The 13,053-nt window shown below is 33.1% G+C and overlaps 1 protein-coding gene across 4 annotated transcripts in view; it reads right to left on the bottom strand.

The window, feature by feature from the left end:
• Window positions 1-13,053, bottom strand: part of STXBP5 (syntaxin binding protein 5) — a 157,836-nt gene that overhangs the window by 24,620 nt on the left and 120,163 nt on the right. For 2 of the 4 annotated variants that reach the window (XM_059083446.2, XM_067010979.1), the window contains exons 20-22: window positions 12,435-12,494; window positions 12,285-12,332; window positions 842-892 (exon numbers count right to left, since the gene is read on the bottom strand). In XM_059083446.2, the coding sequence (XP_058939429.1) occupies window positions 842-892; window positions 12,285-12,332; window positions 12,435-12,494 (159 nt within the window). The remainder of the gene's footprint in view (window positions 1-841; window positions 893-12,284; window positions 12,333-12,434; window positions 12,495-13,053) is intronic. The other 2 variants (XM_059083450.2, XM_067010980.1) reach the window with 1 other exon arrangement.

Here is a 13,053-nt window from a genome sequence, read left to right as displayed (position 1 = left end):
TCAGTAAGGTGAAATGGACCAATACCTAAGTCTGTATTATGCATAAGAAGATAGTCAAGGAGTCTAGAGAATTAACAGTGAGATGATGAGGTGGGTGAGCAAATACAAAGGAGAAAATCTAGTTGTTTCTAAGACAAACATGGGTGAAATCATCCGTATGCAGTCATACTTCTTATCCACTTAAAGGCAATAGAAATTCTAAAATTAAAATGAAAATCCTACTTTATATTTACTACATGGCATCTTATTTTTGTCTTTATTGAAATGTCATTTGTCCCTATCCTGGGATATCAGGGAGCTGTTTTGGAGCTGGATATAAAGCAGAAGGAATGTGTGAATATATTAACTCTGCTTTCCTAATGGATAGGTTGCATACAGAGTGCTACAGAAAAAGATATATTTTCCACCTTATTATCATCAAAAGGTAATAATGATTCTTGATATGAGATTCACTGTAATACAGAAAACTAGTCATTTATTTTGAAAATATTAAATTCTCATAAAATAAGTTTATAAATAATAAAGTTCAAAATAAGTTTTCAGACCTTTAATAGAAATTAATCCAAAATCACACATATTTTAATCTTACACTAAATTTTATTTAAAGTACGAGAGGGCTGAGGAAATATATTATTTTGATTTGCTTAAATTTATACTATTATTATCCTTTACAATTTACAGATAGCATCCTGAAGGCTATTAATCCTTAAACACTTAGTCATTTTAAGCTTGATTTTCAATGAAAATCTAGTCTATGGTCATTTTAAATCTCCTGATTTCCTTGTCTTCCCATTAAAGAGAGTTTAACTGCTATGTATTTTCATTTATTTATTTTACTTACCTAAGTCAGGCTTTAGGTCAGTAGGCAAGCTTAACTTCCTTGACATTTTTGCTGAAAAATAAAATGCATTTTTAAAGTTCTGAAGAATATCTGGTTCATGCTTATTCATACCAACTGCTCTTCAAGATAGGAGTGAATATTTTTCTTACTAAGTCTAGATGCTAAGATAATTAAGATATGATTAATAATGTTATGGGTGGAAAGTAAATCTTATTTTCAACTTTTTAAAAAGCTTGTACTTACTTGATTGTAACATCTTTGAGTGCTTGAAGCTCTCACTTCAAGGAAGCCTTTTAAATTTAACTGTTAATTATTTCTTAGGCTCACAGGAAAGGGTTAGGCTTTTCTAAGGAAGCAAAATCATTTCTCAGAAAGAAGGTGTTGCAGATAAGGACAATAGAGGCATAAGACTGAATTTGGGTATGTAATACAATAAAATCTTTCCAGCTCGTCTTCACAGCTATTAGGCTCATTCTTTTTTAAGTTATTAATCTCTTGAATATAGGACATCCTATATCTACAATCAAATTGAAGTATTTGATTACATCACAAAAATATTTGGCTCATCCATTTCTTCATATATGTCAACAACTCAATTTACATTTTAGTAAAAAGCAAAAAAACAAAGTCATGCTCAGTCTAAAATTAGAATATTTACAAAATATAAACTACAGATATTTCTATTTTGGATTAGAATAATACAAAAGCCTATGTAAAAACCTACTGAAATTCACTTTCCATCCTGAAAATCAGTTATTGCCTAAATCCAGGAAGTGATTTAAAGTTAGGAGGTGTTTAACTACATCTATTATGTTAGTGGCAGTGCATGCGTAACAGAATAGTGCTTCCTATGTGAAATTTTGAAAAAGCATTTGTTTGTTAATACATGAATGTGTATATTGGGTTAAATTCTGGACTGTTAGGAGATATTTAAAGAACAGACCCTGCTAGTCCATAAGGGCGCCATGTAAACAAAGAGAAATCCAGTCATAGTACATAACTTCCATATCTAAAAAAATGACAAATCCAGTGTTAGGAAAGAGGCATTAGGCAAACTGGGAAGGGATGGGGGAAATCAAGTATTTATTTCTAAGCTTCATTAATCTAATTAGCATCCTTTAAAAAATAACAACAATGGGTCAAATATATGAATCAGTCTTATCCCATTTTCACACAGACTTAATCTCAGTTAAAAGATAAAAAGTAATAGACAACTAAAATAGCCAAATGAAATCTATGGTTGGTTGATCTCATATAAATGGCTGCTCTTGTATTTAATATCCAATTCTCTTAAACCCAGAAGATACTATACCCCTCTCAAAATGTTTTTTAAAATGCAATATTAAACTTTTGAAAGAATTCTGAGGTTTTCACCAAATATCAAAGGTACAATGTACATAGACTGATAAATAGTATCTATACAATACCCAAAGGAGAAAAGTCAGTCAGGTACAGTCTAAAGATACTCTTTCAGAATCAGATGATGTGGATGCCTCTCTAGACCCCGCTACTCTGATTTAAGTTATTCTGAAACTTAATCAAGTGCTTATAAATCTTGAATGTGCACACCAGTCACCTGGGTAATCTTGTGAAATCAGATTCTTGCACTTCTAACAGGCTCCTAGGAGATGCTGCTGCTGCTGCTGTTATGTGGACCACAGAGAGCATCAAGGTCCCTAGACTAAAATCAACTTCAGGATAGGGAACAAGACTAATTTATCAAACCCAGTAGGTAGATACAATAAGTCCACAGCGAACATTTCTTGAAGAAGCTTCAACATCTAGTTTGTAAAATGTGTAAGTGTAAAGTATGGTGGTTAGGACTGGATTTGGAACCAGACCAAATATGAGTTTATATCTAATTCAACCAACTAGTAGGTGTGTGACCTTAGGCCAATCACTTTGCCTCTCTAAACCTTAAATTTCCTCATCTGTAAAATGGGAATAGATATTAATGACAATTTCATAGTTGTGAAGATTATATAAGATGACATAAGCAAAACATTAGGCATAATACCTTAAACACAGTGTGGATTTGATAAACATTAGTTATTATTTATTAATAAACAAATAAAATGACTTTTTCATAAACTGTAAAATGTTACACAGATGAGCTATTAATATACTTGTAAACAACCCAATATTTCTTTATTCTAATTCTATGGTAATATTCCAATTAACTAAAACAAGAAAATGGAAAAAAATTTTTAGGATATAAATATAGAATGGCATGCACAACTATAAGCTCAACCTCTTTTTAAGTTCATTTCAAAAACTAAGTTCTATATCTAAACATAAGAAGCAAAATAAACCTGAGTAATTTATAAGATATTTTTATGGAGAAGCAGTGGAGGGGGGAAAAGATTTAATTCCTTGGCACTTCCTGTGTAATTTATATTTATGCCTTCAGGTTCCATAGCCCTTTCTTCTGTAGTCTCCATCTAGTGATACTAAACCCATCTGATGAATTGATCATATAGTTTCAGATACTGAACTTTTCAGTACTAGTATTTCACTTTGTTATAATAGTTTTAATTTTCTCTGCTGATATTCTCCATCTGTTCACTCACTATGCCCATGTTCCCATTTCATTACCTGAACATATAATATTATAGCAGCTGCTTTAAAACTCTTGGCTGCTAATTTCAACATCTAGGTCATCTTATAGTCTGTTTCTACTGATGTTTAAAATTGATTATGGGTCATATTTTCTCATGATTTTGAATTTTTATTTCACATTTGATTGAATGTGGACATATGTTTTGACTGAATAGTAGATAATATGTTGAAGGGAGCCTGGATTATACCATCAACCTTAACTGGTGTTGAGTTTTGTTCTGCCAGTTAAATTACTGGTGGATATCAAGCTTGGTTTTATTCTTTGTTAGAGTGGCTCTATTTCAGTTAGAACTTTGTTCTAGGGTATGGCTCTTATGCTAAGAACTGATCCTTACTCTTCAAGAGTGGCCTTGCTGGGATAGAAACAATGAATGAGGTGCTCAGCAAGGTCTCACTACGTCTACTCCCAGCATAGCATGACCTCTGATATCACTGGCCAGCTCTCAGCCTCACAGCAAGTGGTTGTTAAGTAGGCCTACTGAAGTCTAGACCAGCTCCTATGTGGCCCAGCCGTAAGGCAAGGACCTGCATTGAATCTCCACAGGGACTTCTAGGAATCCCCCTTGAAGCAGTTCCTTCTTCTCTAGTGCCCTCCCTCACAAATTCCAGTCACTTTAGAAGCCCAGAACTCCAATTTCTTCCTCCTTAGCTTAATGAGACTGCAATTCCACTTTTCTAATCACTCTGCACTGCAACAGGAAAAGTATTCTCTGGCAGAGAACTGTGTTTCACCTCATGTTTTTTCTTTCTCTTGAGGATGACAGTCCTGGACTGCTCAATGCCTCGAAATAAGAACCTCAGGTATTTTGACTAGTTTTACTGTTGTCTTCTGTGAGAGGCTAAGTTCCAAACCCAAGGTCTAAAGTTGAAATTTAGGCTAAATGTTTCTATCTTTCAGTTTTTGTGACTACTTCAGAGGAATATCCTTGTTTTCAGGTCTGTTTAATCAACCTCCTTGGTGGCAGGTCCAGGAGAGGCAGATCTACTTCCGGAGAACCTCTAGTTAGTCCTCCTGGCTTATAAACTGTACTCTGGCTGTAATTTTGTGAGGAAGCAGTTGCAGACTTTATCCAGCATTTTCTGAAGCTCATATTTTTACTTCTCAGGAGTCTCAGAAGCACTTGCCAACACAATTACCTTGTCACCTGATTTCATCACACTGAAAAAGAAACTTCTGCTCATGCTTTGAAGTTACTCAGCTTCCATTGAGGTTTTCAAACTGAAAACATGTGATCTGAATGAGTTCTTGGAAGGCAAATTGCCTGTTTTTCTCTTCTTTATCTGTGTATTCTTCAACTCTTGCCCTGGTACCCAGTATCTTCCTTGCTTTGAAATCCTCTGTCATTAGAAACTATAAAATAGCTCTCTTCTTCTATGCCTTTGTCCACAGCAGAAACAATGGCAATGCAGTAATGAAGTTTCTTCGGTCTGAAGAAAACGAATCAGAGATGGATCTCAGCAGGCTGTTAACCTGAGTCTTTGCTCTCTCTTCTTATAAACCTGAATGAGAATATCTAGCTAGCTGGCTGAATAAGCAGTAAAGAGCTGTGTTTGATTGTAAAAAATAATGAAGTTACACTTAATCACAACAATCATGTCTGCATTGGTAGTTTCAACACCAAGGAAAGATGCATGATGTTCAAAAGAAGCAAATCTTAAGGCAAGGGGACTGCTTGGGCCATTACACCATAGACAACAGTTTCATCATGGTTGATGCTTTTTAGTTCTTTGCAAAGAAAAGTTTCTCAATTATAGAGATTCTTGCTGCTTCTCTGAAATTAAACAGATGCTTTGAAATTTTCCTTTAGCTTTTCTACCCACTGTGTTCCACATCTTATTTTTCTAAGGAAGATTTTTTAAAGGAAAACAGAACTCTGACTTTTATATTAAACAATGTACCAACAATAAAAGGTAAAATGACTTCTTATTATGACAGTATGAAGAAGATGCCAAAAAAGCAAATGGATCTTTGTTTACATCGAGGGCAGTTCAATAGTTAGAATAAAGTGACAATATCACTTTTCTCACCTGCAGAGATCCAATGCAACTCTTTTCATGGATAATGTTGAAATGTATGCATATTAAATAAAAGCAATCAGAATTAAAAAAAAAAAAGACTAAAAATCAGCTTGTAGGATAGAGCAAGCAATCCAAGGGGGAAAGTGGGACCAAGAAGTAGAAACTCTCCTATTACACACTATTTTAATAGTCATTTGAACTAATAATGTCAGTTTCTACCTCCCATCCTAGAATATAAATTCTATGAATTTGGGAACAGAATCTATTTTGCAAATTACTGCATCTATGCATCTGTCTAGCACTTAATGTGTATGTTCAATAAACATGGCAATGAATGAAAATATAAATAAACAAAAACTGTTATTGGAATTTTTAGAAAGAAGCTGAATTTCTTCACGAAATGAAATAGAAAAAGAGGACAAACTAAATATAAGCTTATTAATCAAAAGGACAACTTTTGGAAATACAAAACACTTATCCATTACCTAAGATGAAGGAGAAACTTTAAAGAGATACTAATACCTGTCTGGTAAAGATCTGGCTATTACAAGTTCTCTAAATTCTTGAACTCCTAGAGCTTTTGTCTTCATTATTTTTCCTGTCTCTACGGACTTTCCACAAACTCATAAAACTTAACGTCAAGGATATCACCATAATTAAAAACATCTCAAAACATTTCCTATAGAAGGTATTACATAAACTTTACATAATAAGTGCTGTGTGCCGAATTATTCCCCCCGAATTCATATGTTGAAGTCCTAACCCTTACTAACTCAGAATACGACCTATTTGGAGATAGGACCTTTAAAGAGGCAATTAAGTTGAAATGAGGCCACTAAGTGTGGGTGCTCATCCAATCTAATTGGTACATATAAGAAGAAGAAATCTGGATACACAGACACACTAGGGGTGCACGTGCCTAGAAGAACAGACTATGTGAGGACACAGAAAGAAGGCAACCATCTGTAAACCAAGGAGAGAAGCCTCAGAAGGAAAATAAAAAAACTGTCAATGCCTTGATCTTGGACTTCTAGCCTCTAGAACTATTCTAGAGAAAGTAAATTTCTCTCATTTAAGCGACCCAGTTTGCAGTATTTTCCTATGGTAACTCTAGCAAATAAATACAATTAGTAATGACAGAAAATAAATTGCCACATCAACAGTTCTGTTCAAACGATAGATGGCGAAAAACTATTTTAGTAACGTAACTTTAATTTGGACTAATTTTCTTTATGTTAGGAAGCAAACAGCAAGTTATTTCTAGAAAGATCATTGCATATCCTTCTAATGTAAGAAAAAGATAATTCTATAGAGACGCATATACAGCAAATACTGGTAATAAAACACAAACAGACTTTGCTGAGCAGATTTTATTATGAAATTTGACAGAAAATACACTAAGAAATACAATTAGAGTTTGAGTACACAATATGCCATACTCTTCAGATTTTAGTCATCCTGAAAAAGAAAAAAGAATTCATTTAGAGGAATTCCTACTTGTATAATGGTTTTAAAGTACCTGTCTGTGAAATTTCATTCCTGACAATTAAGAGTAAGTAATACGCTTTTTTCAAAGTGGAAAATATTAAAGTTACCTGTAAAAATGGTATTACTGAACACTTGACTCATCTTCTCTTTCAAGATGAGCTTCTGTTCTTTCAGTAGCTGTATTGTGGATTAAATGTAAAGATGAACTTCTATAGATGTAGCAGCCACATTTTGGGTTGAATATTGTGGAATATAAACTAGAAATATCAGTACTAATTTGTTTTATAATGAATTAGAATAATTTTAAAATTTGAAATTCCACTTAATTTCATACATACCTTTTCAAATTCATATGGCGAACTCCAAATAAACCTCTGAGAACTTATTTTTCAAATTGTAAATATAAAAGAATTGGAAAGACAGCACAAGAAGAGACCATACACTATGAGAGCAGGGACATGCTACAGTGTATAGGCAACAGACTGGGATTCTGATGACTAAGTCATGATCATGGGATATTACTTTGGATAGGCTCAAATTCTTTTCTTGAAAAATAAAGGGGCTTGAGCTGCTTTAAAATTGTAGGTTTAATAAGTCAGTGATTTAGAATATAATGGTTCAGAATAGATTTAAGTCTGTTAGAACACTTTAATATAAAAAAAGGAATCATTGGGACTCATGTATAGGAGAACTCATGAAAACAGCACTTGGACATTATCTTCATTTAAGTAGACTTCAAAAATTACTTCAGTTTTTGCTAAGAAAGAAAATTAATTATTCCCTAAGTAACTGCTAATTCAGAAATTTGAGACATAAAAAGGGCCCTGGAGGTATTAGCTTTCCTATATTAATAAATATCATATGACAAATATCTAGTATAATATCTAGAACTTAGGAGGTGTTCATTAAATAGAGCTATTGGGGTGGGATGAATTGGGAGACTGGGATTGACATATATACACTACTATGTATAAAACAGATAACTAATGAGAATCTGCTGTATAGCACAGGGAACTCTACTTAATGCTCTCTGATGACCTAAATGGGAAGGAAATCTGGAATAGATCCATGTATACGTATGGCTGATTCACTTCGCTGTGCAGCACAAGCTAGCACAGCACTGTAAAGCAACTACACCCCAATTAAGAAAAAACAGAGCTATTATTCTGTTTGTTTTGGCACAGCACTAATTAAGTCACCACACTTTTTTTTTTTTTTTTTTTTTTTTTTTTTTGCGGTATGCGGGCCTCTCACTGTTGTGGCCTCTCCCATTGCGGAGCACAGGCTCCGGACGCGCAGGCCTAGCGGCCATGGCTCCTGGGCTTAGTTGCTCCGCGGCATGTGGGATCTTCCCGGACCAGGGCACGAACCCGTGTCTCCTGCATCGGCAGGCGGATTCTCAACCACTGCGCCACCAGGGAAGCCCGTCACCACACTTTTGAATCTTTATTCTTTCATCTCCAGTATTATTTCCCCCTCACAGTTTCATGTAATCAATTTGATAATCATTCCTTCTATATGAAAATTAGTAATAAAATGGGGCATGGGCAGGGTTGTAGACTATAGAATCCAGCTAGAAATCTATTTTCAGACTGAAATAGACTCATAATGAAATCGAATGATCTTTAGAGAAGTTTAATCGTGTAATTTCAAGATCTACCAAACAATGCTAACATCTGGACCATATTTTATTCATAAGTATATCATGAAAAATTTGTTTAATACTTTAACAAAGATACATATTTTAGGACTATTTATATATAAACTTAGAATAATAAGCTTTATATAATATATTTCTGAAATTTTATAAAATATAAATTATGAACAAATAAAAAATTGATAAGCAATCTTATTTTCTAAATGATTTACAGAAATTGCTAACTACAAGAAAGTTATTGATTTTGGAAATGTTGGCAATTAAGATTTTACTAACGAAAATTATTCATAAGGTATGAACAAGCAAAACAAATCACTATATGTGTATTACATGCATAGGGATGCTTCAGTTGCATTATACTATGCTATATTTTTACTGTTAAATTAACAAGACTAAAGTTATGTCTTTTTAGGCTGCTATTCTTATGCACGAACAATGAAGTCATTGTCAGTATCATTTACCTGAGTTAGCTGTCGGTCAGGAAACAAACAATGAAGCCAGGCTTTGGGTAGATGGGTTTGGGAACCCTACCGTCCACGCTAGTTACTTTCACTGGAGTCTGCTCTTTGAGGAAGGTAGACTTCCAGGCACTGTATATTATATTTGCGTGATGGGTACCATGATGGTCCCCATGACCTAGTGCTTGGACAGAACTTAACACGAGCCACCTTTTTTCCAGGTTACCATGTAGACAGAACAGGGTCAGAGCCAGATTATCTAGTTTCAAATCACACAACAGATTTGTTTTTGAATGCTTACAGCCTTCAGTAAATCTTCTTAAGAGGTAATACAGGATATTGTTGAAGAGGAGAAACAGTGGAGTTGGACAAGCTCTGTATAAATCATGGCTCCGACATTTGCTAGCTAATGTAACCAATAGATACTCTATATACTCTTTAACTCTTACTGTCCTCATCTGTGATACAGGGAAATAACAGTAAGTAGCTAACTCAGGTTACTGAGGGGATTAAATAAGAAAAAAATATTTATAAATGGTTGCTACAGTGTGCTAGGAAAATTGTAATTGTTAAGTATATTTTTAAAAAATTGTTACCGTCTCAGCTATTTCAACTGTACTGTCAGGCAGCAAAAAACAGTTGATTTTCCATGGTTGGGTCAGATTGTTAAAGTGAGAATGACATCCTGTACACCCCCTGGCCCCACCTCTCCGATATGACACAAGCAGCAGTTACTTTCAAAGTGTAAGTGAAACTTAGGGACAAAACTTCAGAGCCAATACATTCTGTCAGCCTTCCACATAAGGTCGTTCTTTCACCAGTGCCGATCTTGGAGATTTGAGGCTTAATTCTTATGCCTTCCCTTATTAGGCCACAGCATAACTGCCTAAACTGAAGCAGTAAATGTCTGTAGATTGAGGAAGAACAAGGTGATAATTTTATGAGGTTCAGGATCCTTTAGAGCAAGTATGGGATTGGATGATAGGGAAAATAGTGAGGTCAGAACACTCAAGGAGTCCTAGCACATTTGATACTATTAAGCTTTAAGTATTGATAGAAAAAAAGAGAGGTCTTTAGGAGATTTTATGAATTTTTTCCCAATGTTTCATTGAAATTTTATGTGTTTTTCAGTAGCATATTTTATGCTAAGTCTTATTATGAAACTAGACACTAATGTAGGGAGATAAACTGTGTTTTTATTGTTTTTGTTTTTAAACTGAAAAAACTTTACAATCTAAAATGGCATAGTCTCCATCTGAATGAAGAAAAAATTGAGAAGTAAGCTTGCCTTCTATATACCTTGGGATATATGTTGTAATTTAAAAACTACCAGTTATAAAGTAAGTCAGTCACAGGGATGTAATATATAGCACAGGGAATACAGTCACAAATACTATAACTTTGTATGGTAGGTAATGTATAAAAATACTGAATCACTATGTTGTACACCTGAACCTATTATAATATTGTACACCTGAACCTATTATAATATTGTAAGTCAATTATACTTCAAAAAAATACTGAAGGATTCCAACTGAAAACAATTAAAATTATATATAAAATAGGAGATATAACAGTGGTTTCTGGAGATGAAAAATAATTATTTATAACTGTATAGCTAACATAAGTTTGAAAAGTTGAATAAAGTTAATGTTTCCCCAAAAAATATAACTACAGAAAGTGGCATGACAAAAAAACTTGCTGATAACATTCTTGCTTTCTTTTTTATGTTACCAAAGAACTATCCTTCCAATAATGTTCTCAATCCTAAGGAATTTATTAAAGTATTTCAAATAATCACACTCAGATAGTCCATGTTACATATTCTATTCATAACACAGATAAAAAAGGAAAGTGAGTCAAAACATTTAACAAAGCAAACATAACCCCAGGATCGAAAATCAAACAGATAAATTATTTGAAAAATTTAATTATGTACAAAGTAACTTTCATGCAAGGTAAAATTCCTAGGTAATTAAATTCTACAAGTTCTTTGATAAATTAGACGTAGAAAAGTCCCTTCTAACTTTTTACATTACATGACAGTAAAAGAACCTCTAAAGTACTATTAAGATAGTATATACTAAAAAGGAAATTGGTTGAAAAAGAATTATGCAGTAGTGCTCACAGATAATGAAAGTGATTTAAATGTTACCAAATGATTCACTAAAGTACCACAAATACAAAGAGATAATAATTGATACTCCATAAATGAAGAGCCCTTTGCCCAAGAATAAACAGCGTTATTCAAAAAATGACCAGAGGTGCTAAAAGTCTGCCAATGTTAATATGACTAAACAGGGTTCAATTTACAACATGCAAACAATATGGATGCTACTTCTAAGAATTTTAGAAATTTACCACACCTTAAACTTTATCAGTTGAAAAGACGTAAATCTATTCCAGCTGCCTAGAAATTCATGTAATTTAATACAATTCAATGAATATATGGTGGGAGTTTCGGGGGAAAATAAGTAATATGTTAACAGTGTAATAAAATTTTTGGATTTACATCAGAGATTAAATGTATTCTCTTTTAGTAAAATGGTGTTTCTCAGGCTTGTAAAAATCTTCAAACAAAATTCAAATTTTTATGACTAAAAAACCCTAGTTTGATTATGTCCCTAAAGCTTAATTATATATTTTATCCCCCAGGTTGAAACTTTGAAAATCTTGGACTGAGTAAATAATTTCAAAGTATCACTCATTTTTACTTGGGGGGAAGGAGTCATAGAAAATTCCCATTTAACCCAAGGGCAGTACAGATTACGGACTAAAAGTCAATATTTTAAAGAACCACTTCCTTGAAATCTGGAGTCTGGATAATGTGAGGATAGAAGACAGGTAGGAAAAATTACAAATAAAACTATAAAGAAAAAAATTTCAAAACTTTGGAGTATAAAACTGTACTACGTATGGCATAAATTGAACCCTGCTTTATTTTAAAATAAAGCAAAAATAAAAATTAATAGAACAATTCACACTGTTAAGTCAGAGGAAGAACTGCAACCCCAGTTTAACTGATTTTTAATAATTATTGCCCCAATGAGTTTAGAAGAAACACAGCCCAGGAGATGATTGTTTAGCATAGGAATAACAAATTAATATATACAAAATGCAATGCATTAGATAATTTTCTGGTATTGAGTTAGCATTGCAAATAGCAAGGATTAGAAACAAAATAGAAATGTCTATTTCCTACCTATATCACTGGCTACCATCTTGGAAAACTTTCTGCTTTTGATCTTCACTGAAAATGATATTTTGATACAAAATGTCAAAATCTATTCAAAGTAAACTACATGAATTAAATGTAATTAAAAGATAATACTGTAAAATAATGATACTATACCCTTTTCTATAAAATTATTCATTTTTTGTTGATCATCTGAATTGTGTGGTGATGAAGAACCTACACAAATGAAGACAATGGAAGGAACAGGTACATAGTCAGTCATAAACACTGAGTTGTCACAGGGAAAAGTACAAAGTAATCTGGTAACCCCTAAAACAAGTTCCCATACTACTGTCCAAAAGAAAATATCATGTATATAGTTAATAATAATTCTTATAAAATTACAGTAAGAACAGCAATCAGTAGTGCATTATCTTTCTTGGTCAACCAATCTCTAGTATATAAAAATATTAACCCTAATGTATAATAATTTTTCCGAAATTTTGGCAAAATCTTGGTGTATATTATAAGTTAGAGAACAGATAAAGAAAAATATAAGGAGTTATCTGTTTCTGAAAGAAAATGTAAAAATTCTTGACATTAGTTAACCGAATAAGGTTTATCTAGTAGCACTTAGAGTCCTGTATAAGTACTATACTGGTAAAGTTTATTTTAGAGTTAGCTTTCTAGATACAAACTTTAAAATTATATATAAATTCTACTAGTACCAAAGAGGTCTTTAAAACACTGAGGATGATATTTATAATTTTAGGTATGTTCAAATATTTACTTAAAT

The sequence above is a fragment of the Kogia breviceps genome, chromosome 13 (genome assembly GCF_026419965.1).
Source record: "Kogia breviceps isolate mKogBre1 chromosome 13, mKogBre1 haplotype 1, whole genome shotgun sequence".
Taxonomy (NCBI): Eukaryota; Metazoa; Chordata; class Mammalia; order Artiodactyla; family Physeteridae; genus Kogia; species Kogia breviceps.
This window is presented reverse-complemented; position numbering and strand designations above follow the sequence as displayed.